Source organism: Podarcis filfolensis, assembly GCF_964270895.1.
Source record: "Podarcis filfolensis genome assembly, chromosome: 6".
Classification (NCBI taxonomy): domain Eukaryota; kingdom Metazoa; phylum Chordata; class Lepidosauria; order Squamata; family Lacertidae; genus Podarcis; species Podarcis filfolensis.
Window position 1 is genome coordinate 71,978,336 of NC_139609.1, and position 27,669 is coordinate 72,006,004.

The following is a 27,669-nucleotide window of genomic DNA, read 5'->3' on the forward strand; positions in this document are numbered from 1 at the left end:
CAGGGTGATTTCTGTTTTGATTTATGATGGTACTGTACAGTACTGGTGTAATAGTGAAGGCAGGTGGGAGCCTTGTAGTGAGGTTAGACTTACAAAAGACAAAATCCTGTTTACTCCTTTAAGGTTACGGAGGGGTAGATAGTGCATGGACATGGGCACACACACACACACACACACACACACACACACTGTTAAGCACTTTGCACACTGGAAGTGCTTATTTGTTGCCACAGTTTAGAAGAGCTGTGGGTCTTCTTTCCAAGGGCGTGACCAGAAGTTAGATATGCCAATGTTGTTCTGTGTCTTAAAATCCACCCTGGAGGCTGTACTGTATTGCTACAGAAGAAGCAGGACACACCCTTGCTGCTATTTATAAAAAGAGCAAAGCCATCTCTTTGCAGTGACTGACAAGCCAGGAATCAGATCTCTTCCAAGGTCAGGTAAGCAAAACTGCCTTGTAGGGCTAGATGTAAAAGCAACTTTGTATGCAACAAATAAAAAATAATGAAGCTAGTAAATTGGTAACTTTCCACTTTCATGACTTTGTCTTTAGGTTGATTTGGATATAACAAAAGCTGGAGAGCCAGGTGTGAGGAAATAACACCCAGCCAGTATTTTCTATAATGTGTAAATGAAAGCTTGCATTCAAAATGTCAGACAAAAATCTTTCCTCCTCTAAACATTGGATTGTTGTTGTTTAGTCGTGTCCAACTCTTCGTGACCCCATGGACCAGAACACGCCAGGCACTTCTGTTTTCCCCTGCCTCCCGCAGCTTGGTCAGACTCATGCTGGTAGCTTCGAGAACACTGTCCAACCATCTCGTCCTCTGTCGTCCCCTTCTCCTTGTGCCCTCAATCTTTCTCAACATCAGGGTCTTTTCCAGGGAGTCTTCTCTTCTCATGAGGTGGCCAAAGTATTGGAGCCTCAGCTTCACGATCTATCCTTCCAGTGAGCACTCAGGGCTGATTTCCTTAAGTGTCTCCTCCAGCACCATAATTCAAAAGGATCAATTCTTCGGCGAAACATTGGATACACTGAAATAAATGCATTGTTTTATAATGCCATTCAAACCCAATGGTGATCTTCATTTCAGTTATTTCAGAAAGGGGAACCTGAAGCACACTTTCAGCCTCCCCCCAAGTGTCCCTATTTTCCAGGGACATCACTGATTTAGAGAAACCATCCCGGTTTCTGATTTGATCCCGGAATGTCCCGCTTTTCCTTAGGATGTCCCTATTTTCATTGGAGAAATGTTGGATGGTATGGAGTTATCCGACCCTCAAGCTTTCTGAAGGCAATCCTGTATAGGGAAGGTTTTTTTTAATGTTGAATGTTTTATTATGTTGGAAGCTGCTCAGAGTGACTGGGGCTCCCCAGTAAGATGTGTGGGGTTTAAATAGTAAAATGATTATTATGGAATGGGACGTCCCTATTTCCATCAGAAAAATGTTGGAGGGCATGCAGTTTTCCACATTCAGCATTTGGATTTTTTTCAAGTGTACAATTTCCCCTTTCTGCATTTATATAAATAATATAATGATATCTCCCATCTTACCATGTGATGAGTTCAAAAATCAGGAAATAGCAGATTTAAAAGAGTCAGTGTAACTTTAATTTGTACTATTAACTTACATCTGGCAAAAGTTTTGTGGGTAAAGTTAGCTTTACAGAAGGCTGTAAAAACGCAGGTGTATAGCACTTCTGAGCTAAGGGTGCATTGATTGATTGAGCTGGGGCAGAGAGGGTCACTAACATAGCCTTAAGGTCCCTGAGAAAGAGAAAAAGAACATGAATAGGGGCTTTCTTATTGTTCATTCTGTTCATTGAGCACACTGCCTCTAATATGTGCAGCTGGGAGGTGGCGGTGATGGGAGGTGAGTGAGCTCTCATGGGCTGCATTGTAGGAAAAGACGTGCATCGTGTCAACCATCACGTTTTTTATCTTAGAGAAGCAGCTGTCCCTGGCCAGAAATCTGAGCTGAAATCCTGCAGTTCAAAACTAAGCTCAGCAGGCAATCAACTGTTGTTTCTGTTTCCCATTTGTCAATATTGATCAAATTTACAGATTATTGTAGGGGTGAGGAGCCTGAGACCCTCCAGTTTGCTTGGACTATAACACCCATCATTCCTGACCATTGCCTACACTGGTCAGAGTTGTGGTCCAACAACATCTTTAGGACAACACAGGCACTCTATCCCTGGGCTACTGAAATATTGTACATGACGTTTGAGCACTTAGGAAATGTGGTATAGAAATGCCAGGTCATTATAATATGTACAACTGCATTGCTTAATTGACTAAGGCTGCATTCCTAAGCATACCTACTTACCTGGGAGTAAAGCCCAGTGAACCCAATGGAACCTAAATCTAAGTAGAAATGGCCTTTGACAATTAAGTTATTTTGTTTTGGAGGACCCATCTATTTTGCTGAATCTATATTGTTCTATTTTGGTAAGAATAGTTTGTGTTACTCATTTTAAACAATTGCAACTGTCCTACATGTTTTTATAGCTGTATATTGTATTATTGGAACTCACCCAAGATTGTAAAGGGCAGGTATATAAATTATTGTAGCTGATTAAAACATTTTTGATAAATTAAAATTATATTCTAAATTAACTGGGCAACAGATTATTTAAAAATATAATTTTAATACAAAAAACTAGATAAAAAGTGATTTCTTAAAAGAGTCCTCTTTTGTCCCACACAATAAAAAATGGATCTAAGGCAAAACTTGCAACACACTTGCATGATTTAAAAATAGTGGAAGTATTCATTCGGTTTCCAAACTACTGCTTTTATTTATATACAAGAAGTCAATTAGTCTGCAACTATAATTAATGAACATGAATTTCTTCAGTTGAGCAACAGCCCTGGTCACACTATAAAACCCCACCAACTATTTATGACCTGAGTTTGTCTCTTGCAAGCCTCTAAGGCAATCATCTCCTATCCTGATTTTTTCATGTTTACAGGTTGTATTCGCTGCCATGGATTTTGCTCCAGAGAAGAAAGAGGCCTTCATTGTAACTCGAGAGATCTGTGCCGGCAGGAAGAAAATCCCCTTGGGGTCCATAGGATGCTTTGTGGAGGGCAAGCACAGCAAAGGTCGTATAGTTGACATGAAGTCCAGGCCTGTCATAGCCCTGATGAGCAGCCACATAAGACCTCTCAGCCGACACCAGGCTGCCCTGTTGCTCACCATTGAGAGCCCACAAAAGAGGCATAGCCTGTTCTGCAATGAACAGCTCTTCTCTTCCATTTGCTGCCTGAGGATCCACGATGTGCTGCAACTAAGATATGGCAGAGTGGCGACTGTTGGTATTGTGAGGGGCTTCTGGGAACGGCGCAGGAAACCGGGCAGTGGAGAGCTGAGGATGGTCCTCATTGAGGTGGAGTTGCTGGTGAGGCCATAGCAGGGTTTAGCTTCAGAGTATTCTGGTACTGTTCTGCTCCTGTTAATGGCCAAGCTTTTAGTTGCTGTGGAGCAAAGCCTTCAAATTCCCCATTTTTCATCACAGGTCATTCTGTGAATCCCCTAATCCTTTAACCTCTTTGTCTATGCATCTTTGCATCCCTTACTCTTTATCACCTATCCTTAAATATATACTTTATGATACCCCCTATATGACCATTCTTAAATGCATAAGGCACTACCTTCGGCAAATGGAATTGTCCCTAAAATAAACTGGTACTGCCATTGCAGCAATAAGTTTGGGAGGGAAAATATAGATCAGGGATGTGGTAGCTCCCATCAGCATGGCCAGTGATCAAGAATGATGGGAGATGTAGTCCAACTGATACAGTTTCCCCATCCTTGGTATGGATTATTGCTTCAAAAAAGCAGTATTCTCAACACCGATTATTATTTTCTTTGCTTCTTAAACCAGGATCCAGGAATTATTGCCCTTGGTAACAGCTCCTCCAGGCTGAAAATCGATGCAAGCAAGATTGTCGCTGTTAGCTCCAGCATTACCAATCCCGTTGGGTGCAAAGAGATTGGCCAGAGATCCCTTAAGAAAGGTAAGAGTAGGTGATGAATTTGCAAGACCTCAGTCCCCTAAAATTTCCAGTTTGTTTGCACAATATTTCTTATTAAAGAGATCCATGGTTTTGAGATCATTGTCCCCTAATTTCTTAGTTCTTGTGATATCCGGGAAAATCACAAACAAATGAGTTATGATTTGTGCTTCGTGACCTTGGTGTGCCTGGTAGTGTGTTTGTGCACCTGCAAGAGACATGCCTGTTAGGTAATAGAAGTGCCCTTCCCCTCTCTGGGTGTGGCTCCCAACATAACTCAGTGGGAAGGAGCTGGAACCTTAGTCTTGCCTGGGCAGTGAGTCCTAGCTAGTTGCTGTTAAAAATAAATACAACTACTGAAGTTCCCCTGACCTCCTGCTGCCCTCCTGCCACTTTCTGTCATTAGGGCAGACCCACTGCAAATTTTCTTTCCCAAACTTACAGGGCAAGAGCAAGCAGCAATACCATGTGATCTGAAAGGGACTTCACAAGATCTCTTCCAGTGCCACAGAGAGTGCTGGGATGCAACTCAAAATCAAAAAATTGCCACCCCAGGCAATTGCTTGGATTGCTTGGCAGTTGGGCATAAAACACAGGGCAGTATTTCAAGGCATCATAGTCTTGCATCCATGGGAGGGGCCTTACAGTCCTCAGGGATCTGAAATTCTGATCACAGGGAGGAGAGTAAGAATGTTCAGACTGTCCCTCTTGCAATCCCCTTTCAGGTTTCCCTGGGGGTCTGCAGGCCCTCAATGTTAAGATTGCCATATTTTGAAAAGTAAAAACCAAGACACCCCAAAAGTTGTTGAGCTTTTTTTAGTTTACTTGCCAAAGATCCAGGACAAATTGCCCCCCTGGATGTCATCCCTGTAATGTCAAGGAAAATCTGGACATATGGCAGCCCTACTCCATGTTGTAGTTGTGGGACTACAACTACCATCATCCCTGACCGTTGATCATGCTGGCTGGGGCTGAGGGGAATTGGAGTTCAGCAGCAACATCTGGAGAGCCGTGTGTTCCCCATATGTCTTGCTTTAGGTATTTTGGCTCTCGTGGTGAAGGTAGGGTTAATAACAGGACCATCATTTACCATACCCCAACTGTTCTTCTAGCGGGCAGTTACATAATGGAGCACTTGGCAGAGGATGATGCTGAGGCAGCATGGGAACATGACGTCCTGCAGAAGATGGAAGGCATCATGAAGGGCATCCAGGGGCATTGCAACTCCTGCTACCTAGACACTACCCTCTACAGGTTTGTTCAGTGTTGGCTCTTGTTGGGGTCCAGCTCTGTGGTCTCTCCATCATTCCACACTGCCTCCTGCATTCAGCAATGCATTCAGCAAACCCTTCTCCCCTTTATTTTGCTGCCTTTTTCTGATCATAGTCCTTTGGTCTTTTTTGCAATCTTCATGGTCCTGTCCTTCCTGCAAAATAGACCAGGAATAGCCAGCGTGGGCCCTACAGATGGACTCCACATTTGGAAGCTGTATGCCTCTGAATGCCAGTCGCTGGGAATGGCCGGGGGGGGGGGGAGTGCTGTTGCGCTCATGTCCTGCTTTCATGCTTCCCATGATGACACACTGGAGAACAGAATGTTGAACTAGATGACCCATTGGCCTGATCCAACATGGTTCTTTTTAGGATTGCAGTTTCCATCATCATCATCACTGACCATGCCTGATGGAGCTGATGGAAGCTGTAGTTTAGCAGCATATGATGAGCTGCTGCACATTGACTACTAGACGAAGCCAAAATGGTACCCAGCCCTTGGAGGGCCAGTTCCATCAGCAGCTACACTAGGAAGTAGCAGGCCATGGTACCCATTTTGCACAAAGGTGATGACCTCCCTTTCTATTTCAGTTCATGTGTTTTATGTGCACATTTCTTTGCAGTTTATTCAGCTTCTCCTCTGCCTTGGATGGCATCCTCTATTCATCTGACGTGCGTGATGCAACAGTGCAGCAAATCTTGAGGCAGCAGATTGTGCAGCCTTTGAGACAGTGAGTTCCATTGCATGTTCAAAGTGCTTGTACTCTATCTGTGGTATTCATGTGCTCAGTGATGGACTGTAATTTATTATAAGAATAAGGGAACTTTGGACTGGACTTTTCATCCTGCCTAATTAAGCAGGTCAATAATAGAAAATACCATACTGTAGAGGTAGGGGACAGCTAGTGGGGCCAGATCCTGTTCTCCCCACTCCCATGGACCATGTTGATTACACGATAGCATTTCAAGGATCTCTCTAGTGCTGGAGATCCTATCTGTACTTGCTGTCACCACTGATAAGCCAGTTGGCACTGCAGCAAGCCTCACTTGTCAAGTAACAATTGTGAGTGCACTTAAAGGCTTCCAGCGGTTTCTTTGCAGCCGTGTCTCTACCTGCCCCACACCTGATGTCACCTGTTACCTTTGGGGGCAATGGCCTTCTGGGCCAAACTGGAACCTATGCCAGGCCTGATTTAGCCCACAGGCCAGAGGTTCCCCACTGCTGCCTTATTTATTTTAGGAAATGCACAAAGAGCAAGACCTCTTTCCCCTGGCCAGTGAAAATTAGTGTGCAGAGTGGTTGAAAGAACTGATCAAAATGTCCACAGAAGTAATTATTGGTGTGATTACGACAGCTTCTCAAAGAGCAAATTGCTGGCCTGTGTTAATTAGTACAGAACAGGGGGTTGGGAAATGAATCAGGCTAAACTTCAAGAGATGACATTGTCTCAGCATGTCCACTTGCCCCACCGCTGCTGGAGAAGTAGCACTGGCATCAATGCTGACTTCTGGTGACATCTCACCAGAACTTGCTGCTGCTGCTTTGCACCACAGAGGCACAACCTAGGTGAGGGGTGCAGCGTAATAGCAGCAGCTGGGTGGGGCAGCACTTCCCATTTCCCCTCAAGCCGTGAAACAGGATGCACCACCCCATCTTTAGATGGGGTGTAGTATCACTCCTCTCACCCCTGACCAACAGCCATGATGAATTGCAGCTTCCACCAGCACCAGCCAACATCTGGACAGCCACATGTTTCCCACCCATGCTTTCTAGTGAAGTTGTGCATTTCACTGCATTATATACATTTCATGGAATTCATAAAACACGTTACTGTTAAGAGAAAATAGAGCTATAACCTTAATTTTTTCAGGTAGCCCTTGAAGGAAATCTCCCTGTTATCATGCAAACACTAGCACACCTGCTTCCAGGTGCAGATTTTAAGGATCTTCTTTGCACCATTGAATGAACCTGCCTTTTAGGAAGGCATGAGCTGATGTTTAATGGCTCATCTAGTATTTTCCCTTTATACTTTCCACTTCCCCCAAGTGATAGGAATCTGCAGGGCTGTCTATTACAAGGTCAGTTTCATGGAGAGAATGCATTCTGTTTTGTGTTGTAGTTGGTCAAAGACTAAACAACATGTTTAGCTTTTTTTAAAAAAATGTAATTATACACATTGAACATGGACAAGACACAGCAGGATTAACCTTGAAACAGCATCAGTTTCTGCCAAAGCAGCTGCATTCCCTTGCAGCTCCCTGGGGCTGGTTTTTTCCCAGGCAGTCTCAACAGCACACATTTCTTTCTCTGGCTAAAGACAAAATTGTGAGCAGGCAGGTGCAACCATCATTCCTCGATGATCTGGGTTGCCCATTAATGAACATTAATTGTAAGCAGGCGAGCACATATCTCATGCAAGTATTGATCTTTCCCAGGCATGGCTATGTGGGAGCTGAGAATGTGATGAACTTGAGGAGGTCGCTGCGATGTGACAGCTTTGTTACAGAAGAGAAAGGTAAGGGACAATGTCATCATAGTCCATTCAATGCACCTCTGGGGGCACGGGGAGGTCACTTTGCCACTGCTTGCTTCCCTCCTCCCCTAAAAAATACACTCAGACACTTTGAAGTATCTGGAATATGTCCACAAATGAAGAGTGTGCAAACTAGGAGTATAGTTCTGCACGTTGCTGCAGGCCTTTTGCTATCCTAATGGAGACTCCTGTTGACAGATCCAGAGGAGTTTCTGAATGTCCTTCTCAGAGAGGTCTTGGCTGTAGAACGCTTGCTCAAAATCAGGTATGGCTTTGATCTGTTGATCTTTTTTTTTATCTTGGCTCTGAGGGCCAGTCACCAGGGCAGTATATCTACCATGTGACTAGGGATGCCAACTCTTGGATTCATAAAATCTGGTGACTAGGCAAGGCCTGGGATTGGAGCCCATTTCAGTGCAGCACTGGGTGTGGGTGGGAGCCTAGCTGTGTCACGTGGATGAGGACAGACAGCATTGAGTTGAGATAGGTTGGGAGGTGAAGTTTTTCAGTAGGAAGGAGCCCAACACAAAAGCTGTTAATTTGCCTAAGAGGTACAGCTTCTATAAATTGGCTGAAAATGAGAGGGCAGGGGAAACAACTTGAAAGCAAGAAAACAACGGCCTGGTCAGTATTATACCCCAATAATGACATTTTTTAAAAACATGGTGGTAGTAGTCAAGCCATACACAGCTACTTGTGCTGTTTTGATTGGGAAGGTATGGCTTGACCCAGATTCTTTGCCTCCAGGCAAACACTGGAGAAAAAAAGTTATGGGTTGCACACAGCCACCTCCACAGTTAAGCCTCCAGAGGTAGTATTTGTTGCTCTCTCTTGTAATGCAAAGAATATATTCCTGCAGTAGATCTTGGTGCTGACAAATGTGTGTGGTTTTGCTGGCCTTAGAGCAAGTGATTCATCCTCCATGCCACTTTTGTACAGACTTTTACTAGACAGTGCACTTGTGATAGTGGGTTAACCTTGGTATACATCTGCACGTACATAATACGCTTTGAAACAACTGAGCTTCAAAACTTCTTCCCCCCCGAAAATTTAGGTCAGACAATGAAGTGCTAGAATATAATTGCTACCAGATCCTTGCAGAGAAAGATGCTACAATCAAAGTGCCCACTGTGCAGCAGCTACTGGAAAAATCCCTGCTCTCATATGGCTTAAAGCTGGATGAGGTATGCAACAGGCTTTAGGTAGCACTGTGTATATTTCAAGGTTAGAATACTGGAGTCTTGGTATTCTAAAGACCTAACAACAACCAAGAACGATCTATTCAGGAGCAGTTCTATTTGGACCACTCCATCTTGAGCCAACTTACAGCAAAACACATACAAACACTCTTCAAAAAGGTCCATTTCTTCCAGATTCCTTCATGCCTCATCTTACAGATGCCTAGGTTTGGGAAGAGCTATAAGAAGTTTTCATCAGTGTATCCCTCTCTCGAGCTTGACCTCACAGATATGGTGGAGCAAGGTAAATCAAAGATTTGATACTGGTTGGGTTTGATGTTACTAAAAACCGATTGAAGACTGCTGTAACAAACCTGGGTTCTTTTTCTCTGATTGTAGCTCCACGGGTGTGTTGTGTTTGTGGAGGAGAGGCAGCCCACGGATGCTCACGGTGCCAACTGGATTCCCTCCTGCATCCCAAACTCATTAAACTGTTTGAGAACCTTTCTAAGGTACAAAATAGCAATGAAATATTATTTCATGATAGGTCAGTGGGAGGGTTCTGTAATGACATTGGCAAGAGTTGCTAGCAGGTAGCCAAATGGTCCATGTGAACAATGAGCCTTTGTCCTTAGGTTTTTTATTAAATTTTCATAACTTTAACCAATTAATTTCAAATCTGTTACACATTTCTGTTACAATTTGACTTACCACCTTTCATTCCATGCTTTTTTACACCCACCCCTTTCACCTACTGCATAATATCACACATTTCGACTAATACATAGTCCTCTATTTCATATATTATCATTTTCTTCCTGTTGCTCAAATTTCAAATCCTGCTCACAATTTCATTTGGTCATCATATTTTTTCAAATAACCCAAAAAAGGCTTCTACTCTTCCATAAATTGTCCATCATATTGATCTCTTACTTTCGCTTCTAGCTTTGCCAGTACTGCTTAGTAACTGTGAGCCTCTGTCTTCATCTTCAGGGATTTATTGCTACAACTTCTTGCACACTTACATGTGGAGTTACCCACCCACCAGGCAAGCAAGCAAAAATTAGGCTTACCAGCTTTGGCACAATTTCAACAAACAATATTCTCCCTGTAGGTAGAGATGTGCATAGTTATCTCTGCTAGATTTCTGCTGGTTGTGCAGCTGTAAAAGGCACAGCACCCTCCCTGGAAAAGTTTGTAAATTTACCTCAAGGATCTTCCTTCAGAACTCTGTAACCTGCATATTCTCCTTCCTCCTCCATAACATAATAACTTGTATTCTAGGAAACAACACATTCTCCCTATTGGGAAACCCCAAAGTATGTCCCAACTGGTTAGCCTCCCAGAATCCTCTTTGCACAATAAACATTCCAGGTACCTTAGGCAATTTCTTGGCCAAGAGTTCCAGTTATAGTGAAAAACCAGCTATGCAAATGGCACAGTCTGTACCAGGCTGTCAGCTAGGGGTTTATTATTATTAATTAATTTACAAATTTGCCTTTTACGTTTTTATGTCTCAAGGCTATTTACACAGACATGGCTAAAATGGTTTTTAAAACAGTACAAAGAAATCTGAAAATAGGTTTCAAAGCAATGCAAAGTGAACACCTGAAGCAGCGAGGTCTTTTCATGCAGTTGGAGAAGCCTGCCAAAACAAAAATGTCTTCAATTGTGTCTGGAAAATACAGGTGGTGGCCTCCTGCTGTAGTTCAACAGGTTTGCAAAGATCAAGCCTACATTGCTGGACTGCCCTGAAGGGTGACACAGTCAAAGTGTGACACCCAGGATTAGCACAAGGAAACAGAACATTATAATCACCACTTCAAGATGCGGAAAAGCCCGAAAAACAGTGTCGAATTTTGACTAACATTCATCTGTTTCTTTCATCCAGCCACCATCTCATCGAATTGGACCGAAGCATCCTTACAAAGGACTAGGACCCAACAGCCCTCCCACAAAGCAGTACACCTTGGAGCTCTTTGCCGTCCTTTGCATAGAAAGCAGCCATTACGTGGCTTTTGTTAAATACGGCCCCTTGAGACACTCCTGGCTTTTCTTCGACAGCATGGCTGGCACACTGGGTAAGCAAGGATCTTGGGCCTTATTTGTGGGGGTTATTCTAAAAACCAGAGCTCCGCCAGCTTCAACACGTGTTTCCAAGGTTTTCTTTCCCTTTCCCATTACTTCTTACTTCCTCGCTATTTTCACTTGGACATAGCTTTCTTCAGCACTGCTGAATCATGGCAACAAATATAATTACTGTCTTGCTCTTCACAAGCTCACACAATGCTTAACTACAGGCATCCACCCCCACCACTTACGCAGGGGTCACATTTTGGGGCCCCCGTGAGCCTAAGTGAAATTGCGTAAAGTTGGGGGCACCCTCTAAAAAGGCTCTAAATGCCCATTTCCCGCCTGCTCTCCAGCTCTCTCTCCACACACAACTCTCTCTCCAACTAGAGTTGAAGTTCTGGGGCCAGCTGGAGGAGGCACAGAAAAGCAGCAGCAACATGCAGCAGCTGCGCTACCCCAGGCGTCAGCTGCTAGGTGAGGAGGCTGAGCAACCTAAACAAAGCCCTGCTGTGCCTCCAGTCTCTTTAGGGCTCCCTCTGTCCTCACCGACGTCTTTTTGGGGCTCTGGGAAGGGTCTCCTTGTGTGTCACAAGGACTCTTCAGCTCTCTTCTGCCATTTCCTGGTATGATTCTATGAATAAAAAATGGAGATGCTAAATGTACTTCTCTATGCTTATTTGTTTGTTTTGTAACACAATACAATCTCTACTAAAAATTAATAATAATAATCTTTAGCTGCCTTTTTTTAAACTGTCCCTGTTTTTCTTTAGAAAATGAGAAAGGAACTAACATTCCTGTGGTCAAGGCCTGCCCTCAGATTGGAGACTATCTGGCTATGACACCTGAGGAATTTGCTACTGTGGATACCAAGCAGATGGATGCTTTTTCCAGAAGATTTTTCTGCGATGCTTACACATTTATGTACCAAAAGCCACAGCACGCTTCTTACAAGTATTGGTTCAGAAACTGAGCTCTCTCTGAGCCAGAACTTGGAGAGAGAATTTAAAAGCTCACAAGGACCACCATCTTTCTGTTGGGAGACAGAAGCATGAATGCTGGAACTGCCAGGTTATAGGCTTCTAATAAACCCCACCTCCAACGTAACAGCATTGGTCTGCGTTATAGCAAGCCATTGCTTTCAAAGCCATATTTTCTGGACAATCATTTTCTGAAATTATCTTCCGGTTGACACACTGGTGTAAAGGTGGAACTCCCTCTCCACTTTGCAAGATGCCAAGGAAGACTGCCCAAGTGATTGTGGTGTGTTGCATCTCTACAACACCTGCAAGGTGAGGAGAGATATTTTCCTGAAGGAACATCCCAACCTACCTTGACTGGCACCAGAGGATGTTGTACCTGTGCGCCAGGTGGGCATCAGCCTTGTTCACTGAAGGCTTCTGAAGCTGCTTTCATCAGGCACTGAAAATGAGCTCTTACTCATACATACAGTTTATTTGTTGAACATTCATCCTGATTTGCATCTACAAAGCTTACATGGAGGTTAGATTATATTCTTTATTGAGCTTTTATTCCAATTTCTTTGTGGGGAGGTTATAGGACAACTGGCATTCATCTCATTTTATTTGTGGGGTGTTTATACATCATCTTGTTAATTGTTCACTCATTCTACACATTACAATGCATTTTCTCACCACCTTCCTGACAGCTATGGTAGTGACAAGAGCGCCTTAATTGCTTGAATCCCACCTGCAAAATACTGACAATCTAGAGGTGCCCAAGGTCGGTTCATTTGCAACAATTACCGTATTTTTCGCACCATAGGACGCACTTTTTCCCCTCCAAAAATGAAGGGGAAATGTGTGTGCGTCCTATGGTGCGAATGCAGGCTTTCGCTGAAGCCTGGAGAGTGAGAGAGGTCGGTGCGCACCGACCCCTCACGCTCTCCAGGCTTCGCACACCTCTCTGCAAGCAGCGGGAGCCCAGCGCTGGGCTCCCGCTGCTTGCGGAGACTTGCCTGCATGCCGAAGCCTGCACGCGCTGAACTCAGCGCGTCCAGGCTTCGCGGACCTCTCCGCAAGCAGCGGGAGCGCTCCCGCTGCTTGCGGAGAGTTGCCAGCATGCCGAAGCCTGCGCGCGCTGAGATCAGCGCGCCCAGGCTTCGCGGACCTCTCCACAAACAGCGGGAACGCTCCCGCTGCTTGCGGAGAGTTGCCAGCATGCCGAAGCCTGCGGGCGCTGAACTCAGCGCGTCCAGGCTTCGCGGACCTCTCCGCAAACAGCGGGAGCGCTCCCACTGCTTGCGGAGAGTTGCCAGCATGCCGAAGCCTGCGCGCGCTGAACTCAGCGCGTCCAGGCTTCGCGGACCTCTCCGCAAACAGCGGGAGCGCTCCCGCTGCTTGCGGAGAGTTGCCAGCATGCCGAAGCCTGCGCGCGCTGAGATCAGCGCGCCCAGGCTTCGCGGACCTCTCCGCAAACAGCGGGAGCGGTCCCGCTGCTTGCGGAGAGTTGCCAGCATGCCGAAGCCTGCGCGCGCTGAGATCAGCGCGCCCAGGCTTCGCGGACCTCTCCGCAAACAGCGGGAGCGGTCCCGCTGCTTGCAGAGAGTTGCCAGCATGCCGAAGCCTGCGCGCGCTGAGATCAGCGCGCCCAGGCTTCGCGGACCTCTCCGCAAGCAGTGGGAGCGCTCCCACGGCTTGCAGAGAGCTGCCTGTTTGGGGGCTGGGGGAATAATTTTCCCCCTTTATTTCCCCCCCAAAAAACTGGGTGCGCCCTATGGTCCGGTGCGCCCTATGGTGCGAAAAATACGGTACCCATCTCCCACACTGAGACCTTTCCTGTCCAGCACCCTGCATATGACTTTATTTAGATCCTGCTGTTTAAGCTCTTATTGTTTTGTAGTTTTTATATAAATGTTGTTTTTAAGTATTATTTTTGTACTGTCTTGTCTTGGCTCTATGACTGTAAGGATGGTTTATAAATAAAATAACGAAATGAAAACACATAACTTCCCACACCGCCCTACAAGCCACTTTTAGAGAGCTTTTGCTGTAATTCCTGCCAACCATAACTTTTCTGAGTGAAGAAAAATTTAGATTTTTAGTGAATGAGTTTGACTGGTAGTGTGGGAAGAGTGGGAGAGGTGAGAGTCAAGGATTGGTCCTCAGGAAGGTGGGTGATAGCTTCAGGTGTTCAGCTGTGCTAGAGAGGATGGTTTGACAAACTTGTCAGCTGGTAAGAGTTTATTTTACATAGCCATGTTCTTTTCCAAGACAAAGATGGATTTGCTCAGTGGGAATAGAACTGGAAGCAATCTCCCTTGGGATATGTGGCTGGAAGCTAGGATATAGTGATTACTGAAGATAGGGGTATGAGATTTCCCTTAAAGCTGCTACAGGATGGTTAACCTATCTGAAAGAGAAACCTTCACATATTCTGAACAAATTTTATTAACAGCTGATTAAGGTTGCAGTCTGAAGTTTGCAGCAAGATATTTTGTTTCAGAGGGTTGGAAGGAAAGGCTTAATAAATAATGGCAACCAACTTCTGTGGGGTGTGTGTGTGACAGGTGGAAGAATGTTTTGATACTGTGCTTGGCTCAGGGTGTGTGTTCAGACAGAGGCTATGTGTTCCCTGTTATGCTTCTGGAACTGCCTAATGGAAAGATGTTCAGGGTATTAGCAAGGTATGTGCAGGGAGGGCAAACCAATATCAGATGAAGCATACCACCAGGTGAGCCTATCCTAACTTGTTCAACAAATCCTAGTTAAAACAAAGAATGGATGCATTTGGATAAAATGCTAAGCCATTAAGTGTTATCTTCAGTGTTCTTGGTCTCAAACACTTTAGAAATGGTTGCTGGTTTGGTTTCCTGTTCATATTTGTATTAACAGGCATTGATTTGGAAAAATAATAATCAGGCACAGCTTCAAGGATCGTGTTCTTAGCACACCAATGAGTAAAATCCACATCAAGCTGACTCTGTACCTATCATAGATAGATGTCTTCAAAAGTCTGGGCTGAAGTTGGTCATTCCACTTCAGTAGACTGAAGCACAGATGAAACTGTGGCACCACATTTCTGAGGGCAACGGAAGAACGATTTTCCAGTAACAAGTTATTGTTTCCTGACTGTGAAACCTCAGTACCCAACCAGTATGAAATAAAGTCAATGGAATTACACAGAGTGCATAACATAAAGCAAGAGTAATGATTATCCCCTCATGATCTGTAAATTATAACACAAAACCAAGATACTCTAGTGAGCGACTTTGGGTAGATACAAAGGCTCACATATGCAAATGGAAGTTTTGCTTTTTGTTGCCTTGAAGGCTGCTTCTGAAACTCCCCAAGTTTTCATTTGGGCAGAGATGAGGAACCTGTGGCTATCCAGATAATGTTGGACTCAAAGTCCTACCATCTCCAGCCAGCACAGACAACGGTCAGGGATGATCGCAGTTATACTCCAATATTAGAGAGGGCCACAAATCCCCCACCTCTGTTTTAGAAGTAGCTTGCCAAGCGGTGGCAGGGCTGTTTGTAAATCGCCTGGATGCTTCCAAACCCAGCATCACACCTGTACTGAGAGCGCCTGCCACAGGCAGTATGCATCCAATGCAAAATGTTTATGCAAAATCAATGTATCGTGGGAGTCAGGCATGAGAAATCACACTGCAAAAGACCAAACACTCATAGCACAACAACAGATTACTTCAAAGAAAACAGGAGAACTTCATTCACTACGTGATGAGAACCAATTTTTAAGATCACATAGGCTAGTAATACTAGTCATCCTTTTTAATCCAGTAAGCAAGCATTAAGGGAGAAGTCAGCCCTCAATATTTAAGCCATTGTCTGAAATAAGAGCATGCCAGTACAAATGAAAAAGCAACATACCAGCTTCTTAATCATGTGACATTTATTAGAGAGCTTTCATGTATAAAATGATGTACTGTATTTGGTAGGTGACTGAAAGTGTAAGTAAGCAAAATCAGATGCTGATTGAGAAATGGAATTTTAAACCCAGCAGAGACGAAAATTCTGAGGAGAAAAAGTGACTCCTTCTGGTTGATGAGGCGAATGAGAGATTAAATCCACAAACCAGATAAGCAGAGGCTGTTAGTTGGCAACGAAGCCTGCAAGAGCAGCACCTGCCATGGCTCTCAGCACATACAGTACTTCAGGCTTTCATTTCTTTTGGCAGAATTCTAACAACTAACCAACGAAGAAGAAAATAGAAGTTTAAGGAAAGTACATTGAAAGTGACCTTGCTAAGTCAAAAATGCAAAAATGAGGGCTTAACAGAAGACTAAGAAGAACTAGGAATTAATCCACAGTGTGTTAAGACTCAAGTCAGGTTGTCACCATAAGGCAGTCTTAGTGCAAAGCTCTTCTCTCTGCCCATTCATCTGAGATTATGATGAGAACAGACAGGTCTGGTCCTAGAAGAGACTACTTCCTAAATATATCCATGGAGACTGTAATGCATATTTTAGAAAAGATCTACAGTTAAAAATCGTAAGTGACCTAAACTAATGTACAGCCACCAACATGGTTATATTTAATGTCTTTATTTAATAATCAGAAACATCAAAATTGAAATTGTAGATCAATCCACTCCCACCCTGAAAGTGTTAATTTTGTGTACAGGACTTTAGCTGCTTTAATTATTCCGCGTGTTGTGTTTCAACTTCAAAATCCTAGAAAGATCCTGAAGTAACTGAGTTCTGAAATACGTCTTAATTGTTTTGTGCATTTAGACCACTGAACTCTGAGGTAGGCTCTGAGAACTGAATTAATTTGTTAACTGAACCATTATTGTGTTCCTAAACCATGGTTACTGTTTGTGAAAGTTCAGTAATTAAGCCAGGTAAATCCAGCACTTGCTCCATAAGTAATTAATGACAAAGTTTTAGGAAATAATCTGAAGATTCTGGTTATAACACTGTTAAGCAACCAAAATTTAAGTAACCCTGAATGAACCAGTTAAAGACATTAATACTTAATACAATCAATTATCAGATCAGATCTTTAATTTTCTTAAAACAAGCCGAGGACAACCATTAAACTCTATGCTCTTGTAATCATTTCTGTAGAGTTCGCCTCCAACCAAATGCCTCATGATGTTTATGGTTTTAAAAACATACGTCTAGCGAACGGAAGACAAGTCACAAACTGATTCGATCTCATTCAGAGAGGGCAAGATAATGGACACAAATTAATTAATAAGGTCACCCTTTTAGAATACAGAAGTTTGCCGTCACTGTACCAGGCAAAATCACAGAGAAGGTTGAAAGGTCGAACAGTCTTGTATTGTTTGCAAAACATTGTGATGGCTTTTTAAAAAGTTCTGCAAAAGCAACATTTCTTTAAATAATCAGACAGGCTCAATTTCTCTTCTTAGAAGCCATTTGGCTTGTCCCATCTCCTTGGACCACGGGTATAAAAATGGGCTTATTTTACCTCCCCCCAGTTCATCAGAGGCTGCTTCTTAAAGTATTCTTCAACTTATGAATACAACTGATTTGGCTGACTTCATCAATCATAATGGATGGCAGTGTAGAAGATTATCCAGACAACCTGAAAGGAAGTACAAACAAGATGACATCAGCAGCAAAGAACCTGATGTTTGGATTCAGTATTTTGCTTTCCTCTTTTTGAATAAGACTGAAACAACAGGTCATAAAAAGCTTTACAATTAGCTCTGTACTATAATCTGTACATTACCCTTTTAAATTCTTGCATTCTTAAATAATTTATACTGTTTTTCCCTCACTCTGATTCCTTCCCATCTAACTAGATGGGAAGGAATCAGAATGAGGGAACAAACAGTATAAATATATATTTATATTTATATATTTATAATATATTTATGCTTCTTAGGTGGTGATCTGTCACTTGTTTTACAATATGTGCTCAGGGCCAACAGTCAACAAATAAGGAGTATAGATTACCAAAAACAATGCAAAAGATGTCATGAACCCTTCTTTCGTTAGTTCCCAAGTTCCACCATACTCTTCTTCATCTATCTGCTGGAAGCTACTAAAATAGAGGTACAGGACACCAGCATTTATCAGGCAGAATCTGGAAGGGAGAAAGAAGCATGTTGGAAACATCACTTTCAACTTGCACAATGTAAAGACATCAGATGTGTCAGCCACACTCCACCAGGATGTTTTCTCGTGCAAGATACATTGAAATTAATGGAAGATGCTGAAGAGCACTACTATGCTCTTATGTAGCTCTCATTCCTTTCAATAGAGCATTTGCAGGACAGCTCTCTGGTGGTGTGTGGTTCATTGGTCAGATTCATTTCTTCTACTCTGCCCTTTTCATGGCAGGGCTACCTCTGAGGACGCAGTATATTGTTATACTAATTAATATACTAAGTTTACAATATTAATATTAAATTTAGAAGACTGACAAAATATATTTAACTTATTTAAAAAAATTGTATGCCACCTTTCTGTCTCAAACAGAAGGGTTCAGGATGGCGAACACCAAAAAGTTAATATTTTTTTTAAAAAAACATTCATACACACACAAGACAGCAAATGATAAAAACAAATTCTGAGGTGGTGCAATGGGTCACTGTGTCTGGCTGTTAACCAGAAGGTTGGTAGTTTCAGTGTTAGAAACTGGAATAGGAAAGATAGGAGCCATGTGGGACCTGGGTTGTTGGCACTAAAATAAAATATGGCGCCTAGACATTTTGTTTTATTTTATGCTGCCATGCTACCCAGCAGACCACCTGATTCACCTGGCAGCAAAAAAAAAAAAAAAAGAGAGATGCATCTTGTGCTGCTGCGCTGCCACACAAATCAGCTGGTCTGCAGGGTAGTGCAGCAGCAAAAGATGTGCATCTTTTGCTGCCGCACTGCCAGGCAGACCACCTGACTGCAGCCAGGCAGGTAGAGATGCTAGGCACCAAAGGTGGTGCCTGGACATCTCCGTCCAGTTGCAAAAGGACGGCTAGTTTCAAATGCTGGGTGGTTCAAGCCCACCTACAGATGACTGTGGACAGGATTCCTGCATTACAGGGCATTTGACTAGATGACCCTCGAGTCCCTTCCAAATCTATAATTCTATGATTCTATGAAATGGCATCAAGAAAAAAAAAAATCTGAGTCAAACACCCAGTAAGCCAAAGGCCTCCAAGGGGTGGGGGGGACAGAGCCCTTAAACATCAAGGACAGGGGTAGGCAACCTAAGGTCCATGAGCCACAAGTGGCCCACGGGGGTTGTTTAACCGGCCCACGAGCCGCCCACTCGGCGAGTCCCCGCACGCTGCACTAAACCAGCAAAGTGCGGCATGGGGACTTGCTTCCGCAGTGCCGGAAATCGTGGCTGCGTGCGCGCGATCTGGCCCACGGAGGATCTCCGCTGGAGTGAACTGGCCCAGGCAAGATAAACCTTGCCGACCCCTGATCAAGGAGATTGAAATATCCCAGGTAAGGTTTGGCAACAAAGAATATTACAGATTCCCACCAACTGAACTTTAGGTGGAAGAGCACAAACAACAGGGGCTCATCCTGATGATCTGAGAAAGCAGGCATACCCAACAAGCAAAATATCCTAACTCGCATAAAGGAAATAATTGGCAATTCTGAACTGAGCTCAGAAACAAACCAGAAGTCAGTACAAAAATCAAGTCAGATGTTCCAAATAGTCAACAATCTTGCCAGGTGAAATTTCTAGGTCCTTTTCAAAGTCACCTCATATGAACTTCATGACTGAGCAGAGATTTAAATCTTGGGTTCTTTAAGATCAGTATGCCAATAATTACACCACAATGGCATTCAAGTTAAGCTAAGCTGATGAAGCAACTGAATTTCCCCACACTGAATTTCTTTCTCCCTGGCATTTCCTACCCTAATGCCCTGAAGTTAAATGTTATGAATTTGCAAGCAAGGCCACAGAAAGCACTAGTCTGAAATCGCCAACCTCCCTCTCTGCACTCCAAAAAAGACCTCAGAGTTTACAAAAATGGATGACTAAGACATGTTCAAGAACTTTAAATGGTATTTTGTTTACTAACTTTATATTCCTTTGTCACAGCTAAGATGATACAGCACATTCTTACCAATCAACTTCACAGACAAAAACATTTTTAGGCGCTATTCATGTACAGAACTGAAACATTTAAAATATCAAGGCAACTATATTAAGGTCTACCTGCCTTTGGGCATTTTTGGGAGAAGTAAAGGCTAAGGACTAAACCGTACAGAAATTCAGAGTGGAGTCCCTAAGACAGTTGAATAGCATCTTGTACACCTCCTTCCCACAGCTCAGCTGGTGCCAAATGTATTGCTCTGCTTTCCTCTGGACCACGGTGAGGCCAAGAGGCAGGTCTTGTCATTTGGGCAGCCCAGAACCTCCATACACACTACCCAGGCTTGTGCCCTAGAATGGTCATTTTGGTGCTGCTAAGGCAGCAAAAACAATGTAGGATGCAGCAGTTACAAGTTACTGGTCTCTGCAGCCACAGCAGCCACCGTGATTCTCTGGTGGTTTGACTTCCCCCAGAGATGTATTCCATTGTCTCTTGAGACAGAGAGATGCCAAATATATGTAGGCCTCCGAGTTGCTAGTGTTACTGTACGTTGACTGCATAAAGCACTACATATACCCCCCCCGCCCACTTGTTTTCCTCTAGACATTTCTGGATATGTGTGTCCAACTCTTCCCCCCACTATCCAGTGAAAGAAAGACATTATTCTCTATTTTCCCACAAAATACACTGCAAAAAATTAGCAGGCTCACAATCTGGGAGTTGCCTACTCACAACAATTTATAATGCAATGTATATGGAAAATGAATTTCAGATCTAGGGTTTAGAATTATCCATCTTGTCATTTCAGCTGTTTCCAATTTCTTTTGAAAACTTTTCCAATATATAACAACAACAAAAACAAGAAGAAACAAAAACTTACATTGCTATGCCCACAAATCCTTTCAATGGAACAATGCCCCAGATCACTCCCAAAATAACAGCAATGATCTGCCGGAACCAGTAAATCACATCTAGAAATTCATCCTGTGGAGAAGAGACAAAAATCAAAGTTCATATGGATCTGTAATTCATGTATCTGACGAAATGCCCCTTTGGACAAAAAGAAGAAGCTCTGAAGATACATTTTGGACTAGATGAGATGGAGATAATAAATAACTGTCATATAGCAGTACTTCCCACTTAATAAAGGATAAGTCTCAAGTTTCTTCTAGTGTATTAAGGAAATATTCTAACATGTAGTAGGATCCTGAACTGAATCACTAAGACCAACACTGTAAATGTCAAACACTACCAACCAATGTGCATTTTGTACTTGGTTCTGTTCTATGATTATATTTTTATATAAGGAAGATAAGCCACTCAACAGGCATCAGGAGACAATAGAAGAACCAAAGCCAAAGCACCCTACCAGGCACCCTACTTTTGGAGGAAAAACGGTAGTGTTTTGTGATGATAAAAATTTAACACCACTAGTGCTACTCACTGCCGAATTTAAAACACTTTCATGTGTGTTGCCCAACCCTATTTATTTAAAAGACCATCCCACAGAATTCAGTGGGTTTTGCTCCCAGGTGTGCTATACTGTCAAAGCTCACGGACTACGAAGTAGTTTGTCAGAGGACTTCCTACAAGGCAACAGCAGAGCCAGAATCCAGATCAAGTATTTCCAGTTCCACAGCCTGCCTCCAGCAGGCGGGGGCGAGGGGGGGGTCAACAAAATAACGTAAGAGCAATCTGAAATTGACAGGAAAGGATTTCCAACGCCCAATTGTTTAACCACCACGGACTTTGAGCCCTGACAGTCAAGTGTTAGAACTAGGGAGAGCGGTGCCTTTGGCTCCCCCCGCTTTTACTATTCTGCACGCTGTGTTTATTATAAGCCGCCTGGTAGTGATATTTACTAGGAAAGCCACTTGAAAATATATATATATATATATTCTAGTAGGGGATAACTTGTATTTCTGAAATGACAGGTGGTGGGGATGGGGGGAGTAACCAGCCGTGGGACGTAAGGACTTAGGACGGGAGTCCGGATCCTTCCCCCTTCGCACTCGGCTCCGGTGGGCGGACCTCGAGAGTCCCGTCGGGAAGGAAGCAGAGCAGGTCCCACTACGACCCCGGGAGGCCGCAGGTGCCCCTCGAGTCGCCGCCGCAGCCGAGGCTCCGGCCGACGCAGCCCCTCCAGGCCAAGGGGCTCCCCGTCGCCGAGGCAGCGAGGCCCGGCCTAGGCCTCACCTTGTCCTCCCAGGCGGAGTCGCTCCGCAGCGCTTTGCCCCACAGCGAGCCCTTCAAGGCGCCACCGCCGCCGCCGCCGTTGGCCACCAGGTGCTGCTGCGGGTGCGACGTCGGCTCCTCCTTCCGCCGGACGCCGCTCATCGTCCTCTGCCGCCGCCTGCCTCCCTCCCTCCCTCCCCGCCGGGCCGCCCTCCCCCCGCAACACTCGGCGCTCTCTCGCAGCACCGAAGGCACCCCGCGCGTCCACGTGAGCGCCGGACCGGCGCCCAACCAATTGCGTTGCCACGCTCGGGCCCACGCGGCTCCGGTCACGTGGCCGGAGCGCGCTACGGCGATAGAGATGGGCCGTATCGCGGCTGCTTCTGGCCTCCGCCGGCGGAGGCAGCGCAGACTGGAGGAGGGAGGAGCACGTGGCTGCTGAATGGCATGGTTGGAAAGGGGACCCCTGAGGGTCATCTAGTCCGACCCGCTGCAATGCAGGAATAACTGAGTAGAGTAACACTGGCAAAAGGGGCGGAGCAAGGCTACCTGTATATAAGGGTGTGTGTGTGTGTTACAATGTGCTTTTATTAATTCTTTCGCAATCAGCAGGGCTAGCCCAGGACATTTTGGCACCAGAGGTGAACCACAAAATGGTGCTCTCCTCCCTGCCAGGAAAGAAAGGAGGAGTGAAGATCTACATTAGGATCTGCCACCCCTGTGGATCATAGCTGTCAACCGCCCCTTATTTGGCGGGAAAGACCCTTATCCCAGCGCCGTGTCCCGCTCCTGTCCCTTATTGATGATGTCCCTTAAATTTCCCGGGTTTCAAAGGAAGCAGCTCCTCTCCCTCCCTCCCTGCTGGCCAGGGAGGAGGGAGGCTCCAACTGTGTTGCTTGGCTGTGTTGCTCACCCAATAAGGAGTCTAAGAACGACGGGGGAGGGTGGAGCTTGCATGCCTTGTGCCGATCAAATCAGCCACGTTGCCTGGGAACTCGCCTTTGCTCAGCACTTCCCAGCGGAGAGGCGACGTGGTTTTCCTTGCCGCATCCCCTTTGCTGGGTTGCTGCGCTGTGGGAACCACTGCTTGAGGCTTCGTTTGGCTGCTGGCTGGGCTTTCAGCCTTTGGCTCGGAGGCGCTCAGAAGTTGAACCTCCCTGTGCTCTGAAAATCCCTTATTTTGGCTGCTGATCCCTTATTTTCGAGGCTGCTGGTCCTTTATTTTCAAATCTAAGTTGACAGCTATGCTGTGGATCCTTTTGCCTGAGGCGTTGCCTCACCTTGCCTTATAGGTGGGCCAGCTGGCCCTGACAACCAGAACCCGTTTGGAGCAAAATCAGAACGGCCTTGAACATATTCTTCCAAGCTTCAGACATCTTTTTTAAAATTAAATAAATAAAAACTGCATTCATGATGACTTGCACTGCTGATGCCATGCAGGTTGGCCAATAGGGCATTCCTGCTTTCGGTGCTCCTTGCAACTGCAAAGAGCCCACACAGCTTTGTTTCCCATCAGTGCATCTCCCATCACTTCGTACTAAACTCCTACAGCTTTTTTGTACCACAGATGTTCTGGTTTATGTTTGATAATACACACTGGGCTCAGGTAGGATGAGAGAAGGGAACTGGAACTGGGTCTGAAGTATGAAATGTTTGCAAAATAGTAACTTAGTACGTAGAACAATCCTATGCTTGTCTGCTCAAGAAATCCCATTTTACAAAAAACAAAAACAAAAAACCCCACCAAAAGTAAAATATAAATACAAAAAACTAAAATAACTTAAAAGCCAAAACATCATAAAAGCACTGTAACACTGTCACAGGATTGAACATCTACCTAAAGGGTTCAAGGTTGAGGAGAGGTCTTTCCCAGCATCAAAATATACATGGGATTGTGCCAAGTCTCCAGTACAGTATTCTGTTTCAATTTTTTTATATAAAAAAGGAGTTACAAAGGCTGAGCAACTTCATACACATTTGATTCTTTAACAATTTTAAAGAAGACACCCCAAATTATCAAGGCTGAAAGTGACACAAACAGGTGTTTTGAAACAATGTATCATATAGGTACACTTGTTGCAGAAAGGCTACAGGATCTTTTTGAGTGTACACTCAACCCATGTGATATGTGAAATGGTCATGTAATATTGCTCATGTAACAAGTGAAATGGCCCTCTGGGAAAGGGAAGCCCTACTCCAGCCCTAGTTATACATAAGTAGACAAGGTAAATGCATGTGCCTTGTGCATTGAAAGGTGAAACCAGCCAATTCAGCGGGGCCTCAGTGCATATATGTGTTTGCATCTATACCTACCATATGCAGTAAGTAGGCTGCCTTCTCACTTGGGTGGATTTCCCTTTCTGGCTCAAGATGCAAGATTGCTTTCAAATAGGATCCTAATACTATGTTCACTGGCCGCAAGGTGGCAGAAAGTTATTGTCTTCCACAGCTTTCACAACAGCCTATTATGATTCTGCCTTGACCTGTGATCTTCTTTCCCATGGGATCACAAATATAGCCATGAAAGCTAAAAGGCACTTGGGAATTTACACTACAGTGGTACCTTGGGTTAAGTACTTAATTCGTTCCGGAGGTCCATTCTTAACCTGAAACTGTTCTTAACCTGAAGCACCACTTAAGCTAATGGGGCCTCCTGCTGCTGCCACACCGCCGCTGCACGATTTCTGTTCTCATCCTGAAGCAAAGTTCTTAACCTGAGGTACTATTTCTGGGTTAGCGGAGTCTGTAACCTGAAGCGTATGTAACCTGATGCGTATATAATCCAAGGTACCACTGTATTTGCTTAACTCATTGCTCTCACAGTGGGAATATGGCTCCTAAAACTGCACTGCAATATAACAAAAACTATTAAACACATAACCATAGCTGCAAAGCATCAAAGCCAAACCCAGTGGGCTTACTTAAATTTAAAAAAAAACAAAACCCCTTCTGGGTCACAAATTGGTGAAGAGTCAGAACAAAAGAAGAGAGAGTACCTGTTTATCATACTGGCAACTTGGCAGGAGCCTCCAGAACATACCTCTGGAAGTATGTAGTTCTTTATTGTGCTCTCAGGTCATGGTATTTATTGACTTTGTGCCCATTATTGCGAGTTTCCTACATACAGTGATGCCTTGGGTTAAGAACTTAATTAATTCTGGAGGTCCGTTCTTAACCTGAAATTGTTCTTAACCTGAAGCACCACTTTAGCTAATGGGGCCTCCCGTTGTTGCTGCGCCGCCGCTGCGTGATTTCTGTTCTCATCTGTTCTTAACCTCAGGTACTATTTCTGGGTTAGCGGAGTCTGTAACCTGAAGCGTCTGTAACCCGAGGTACCACTGTATTACTACCAGTGCAATCTCAAGCGTGTTTCGTGAATATGTTTAGCATAATGGCCAAGAACATAGTTCTGATTGAAAAATGCTTTGCTGCCTTAATTCAGGAATTGAATTATTATTATTATTACGTTTCTATCCCACCTTTCTTCCAAGGAGCTCAAGGAGTTCTTCCCGCCTCTCCATTTTACCCTCACAACAACCTGTGAGGTAGGGATTAGGTTGAGACATGGTAACTGGCCCAAGGCCATCCAGTGAACTTAATGGATGAGCAGGGATTTCAACTCTGGCCCCCAAGGTCTTAGCTTGACAATCTAATCACTATGCCACACTGGTTCAGAGAGCAGGACTAGTGTAGTGGGACTGCCACCCAAGTAAAGAAATATTAGGCTGCAATCCTAACCCAGTTCATCCAGGAGTAAATAATAGCTGGTTTTTACTTTTTGCATTGTATTCTTGTAAACCACTTAGAGACTATTGTATTTAAGCGGTACATATATAAGCTCTTTAAATAAATTAATCGATCAATTATTTTCCCCAGTCAAGTAATTAACTAATAAATTGTCTAGCACGTGTGCTTGTCCAAAAGTAAAACTCACTAATATGCAGTGGGGCTTTCTCCAGGCTAGTATGCAACCTAAATGCTGCAGCCCTAGTTAAGTGGGTGAGTAGTAAAGCTAAAATCCCTAAAATTTGATTAGTCATAAACTCCCTAAGGCTGCAATCCTATACACGTTTAGCTGGGAGTAAGTCCCACTGAACTAAGTGAGGCTTACGTCTCCATATAAGTGCATACAATTGCACTGTAAGTGGTGCAAGCCTGTCCGACTCAGCTCCCTCTCTGTAATAGGAAGCTAATAATGCCAACCTACTGTGCAGAGTTGGTGCGAAGATTGAGTAGATAATGTATGTGAAGTGGTGATGGGGATATTCCAAAGCAAGTGTGAGCAGACTTCAGGCTTGGGGGATCTGTTTTGCTTTTTACTGGAACCCTGAGATTCACAAAACAAACTGGGTGCAAAATATTGGCAGTGGGTGGAGACAGATTGGAAAAGCTGGTTTGGGGGCAAAGTCAGTTATCTACCACAAGAGGCATACACTGACCGGTAAATGGACATACAAGTCTACATCCGAGTTACTGTAAATCAGATATTCTAAAACAGGAAATCTTCTTATTGCTGCTATTGTAAACAATTGCTATTCAGAACCCTTCATCAATCTACAACAAATCATCTAGCAATCTGCCAGGAGATCCCAATCAATATTTGCCCAGCTCTGCTGTAGACAGTTCTATAAATGTTAAAACTATAATTATGATCTCACACTGTTACAATGAATTTTGAAGTTCTGCAAATATATATTCCTGAGGAAATGGTTAGGAAGCAATTACCATTTATTTGTTGTAAAAAATAAATAATTGTAAGTCTTGCCTTTCAGCTTTGAACATATTTCAAGGCAATTTGACAAAGCGTGACATACATGTGTAGAAATGATAATATTTCAGTGCAAAGGCGTTCTGTCTGGGTTTTATGGAAATGTAATGATTTGAAGTTGTTGTTTCCAAAACACTTTGCATTGTATTTCATCAAACTTGCTCACTACAGCATGACAGGCCTATTACTTGCAGTGCATTCCTCTGCGTGTCCATGCAGAAGTAAAGACCGCTGAGTTCAGTGGGATTTGCTCCCAGATAAAGTGTTACAGAATTGCTGCCTGGACAAAATGCCCTTTGCATTGGAAGCCAGCAAAGGTGGTGAGGAACCTGAATATCCAATCCTACGAAGAAAAGCTGAAGGAGTTGCAGATGATTCTTAACCTGGAAAAGAGATTAGTAAGCAGTATGCGAAAAGCCATCTTCAGCTATTTGAAGGGCTGCCTTATGGCTGATGAAGCACATTTGTTTTTGGTTGCTCTGGATAGGGTCTAAAATAACAGGTTCCACCTCCAGGACTGAAGGCGGCATGCCTCTTGAATTCCAGTTGCTGAAAATCACAAGCAAGAAGAGCGATGTTGCACTCATCTTGTCAGCCCCTGTGAGAACAGGATGCTGCGCTAGATGGACCTTGAACTTG

At 44.1% G+C, this 27,669-nt stretch overlaps 2 protein-coding genes across 2 annotated transcripts; one reads left to right on the top strand and one right to left on the bottom strand.

Annotated features, from left to right (window-relative positions):
• Positions 1–413: 413 nt before the first annotated feature.
• Positions 414–12,796, top strand: LOC310764550 (ubiquitin carboxyl-terminal hydrolase CYLD-like). Its single transcript, XM_083618745.1, has 12 exons — positions 414–435; positions 2,978–3,406; positions 3,893–4,025; positions 5,135–5,276; positions 5,917–6,024; positions 7,730–7,809; positions 8,026–8,092; positions 8,882–9,011; positions 9,201–9,309; positions 9,405–9,517; positions 10,897–11,086; positions 11,849–12,796. Exons 2-12 carry the CDS (start codon positions 2,993–2,995, stop codon positions 12,046–12,048), a joined length of 1,686 nt encoding a protein of 561 aa, XP_083474871.1. The 5' UTR covers positions 414–435; positions 2,978–2,992; the 3' UTR covers positions 12,049–12,796.
• A 3,139-nt stretch (positions 12,797–15,935) lies between these two features.
• Positions 15,936–22,522, bottom strand: RAB5IF (RAB5 interacting factor). Its single transcript, XM_083620071.1, has 4 exons — positions 22,284–22,522; positions 20,968–21,071; positions 17,989–18,118; positions 15,936–17,614 (listed from the first exon to the last, which is right to left on the bottom strand). The coding sequence occupies exons 1-4, from the start codon at positions 22,422–22,424 to the stop codon at positions 17,573–17,575; spliced, it is 417 nt and encodes a 138-aa protein (XP_083476197.1). The 5' UTR covers positions 22,425–22,522; the 3' UTR covers positions 15,936–17,572.
• Positions 22,523–27,669: the final 5,147 nt, after the last annotated feature.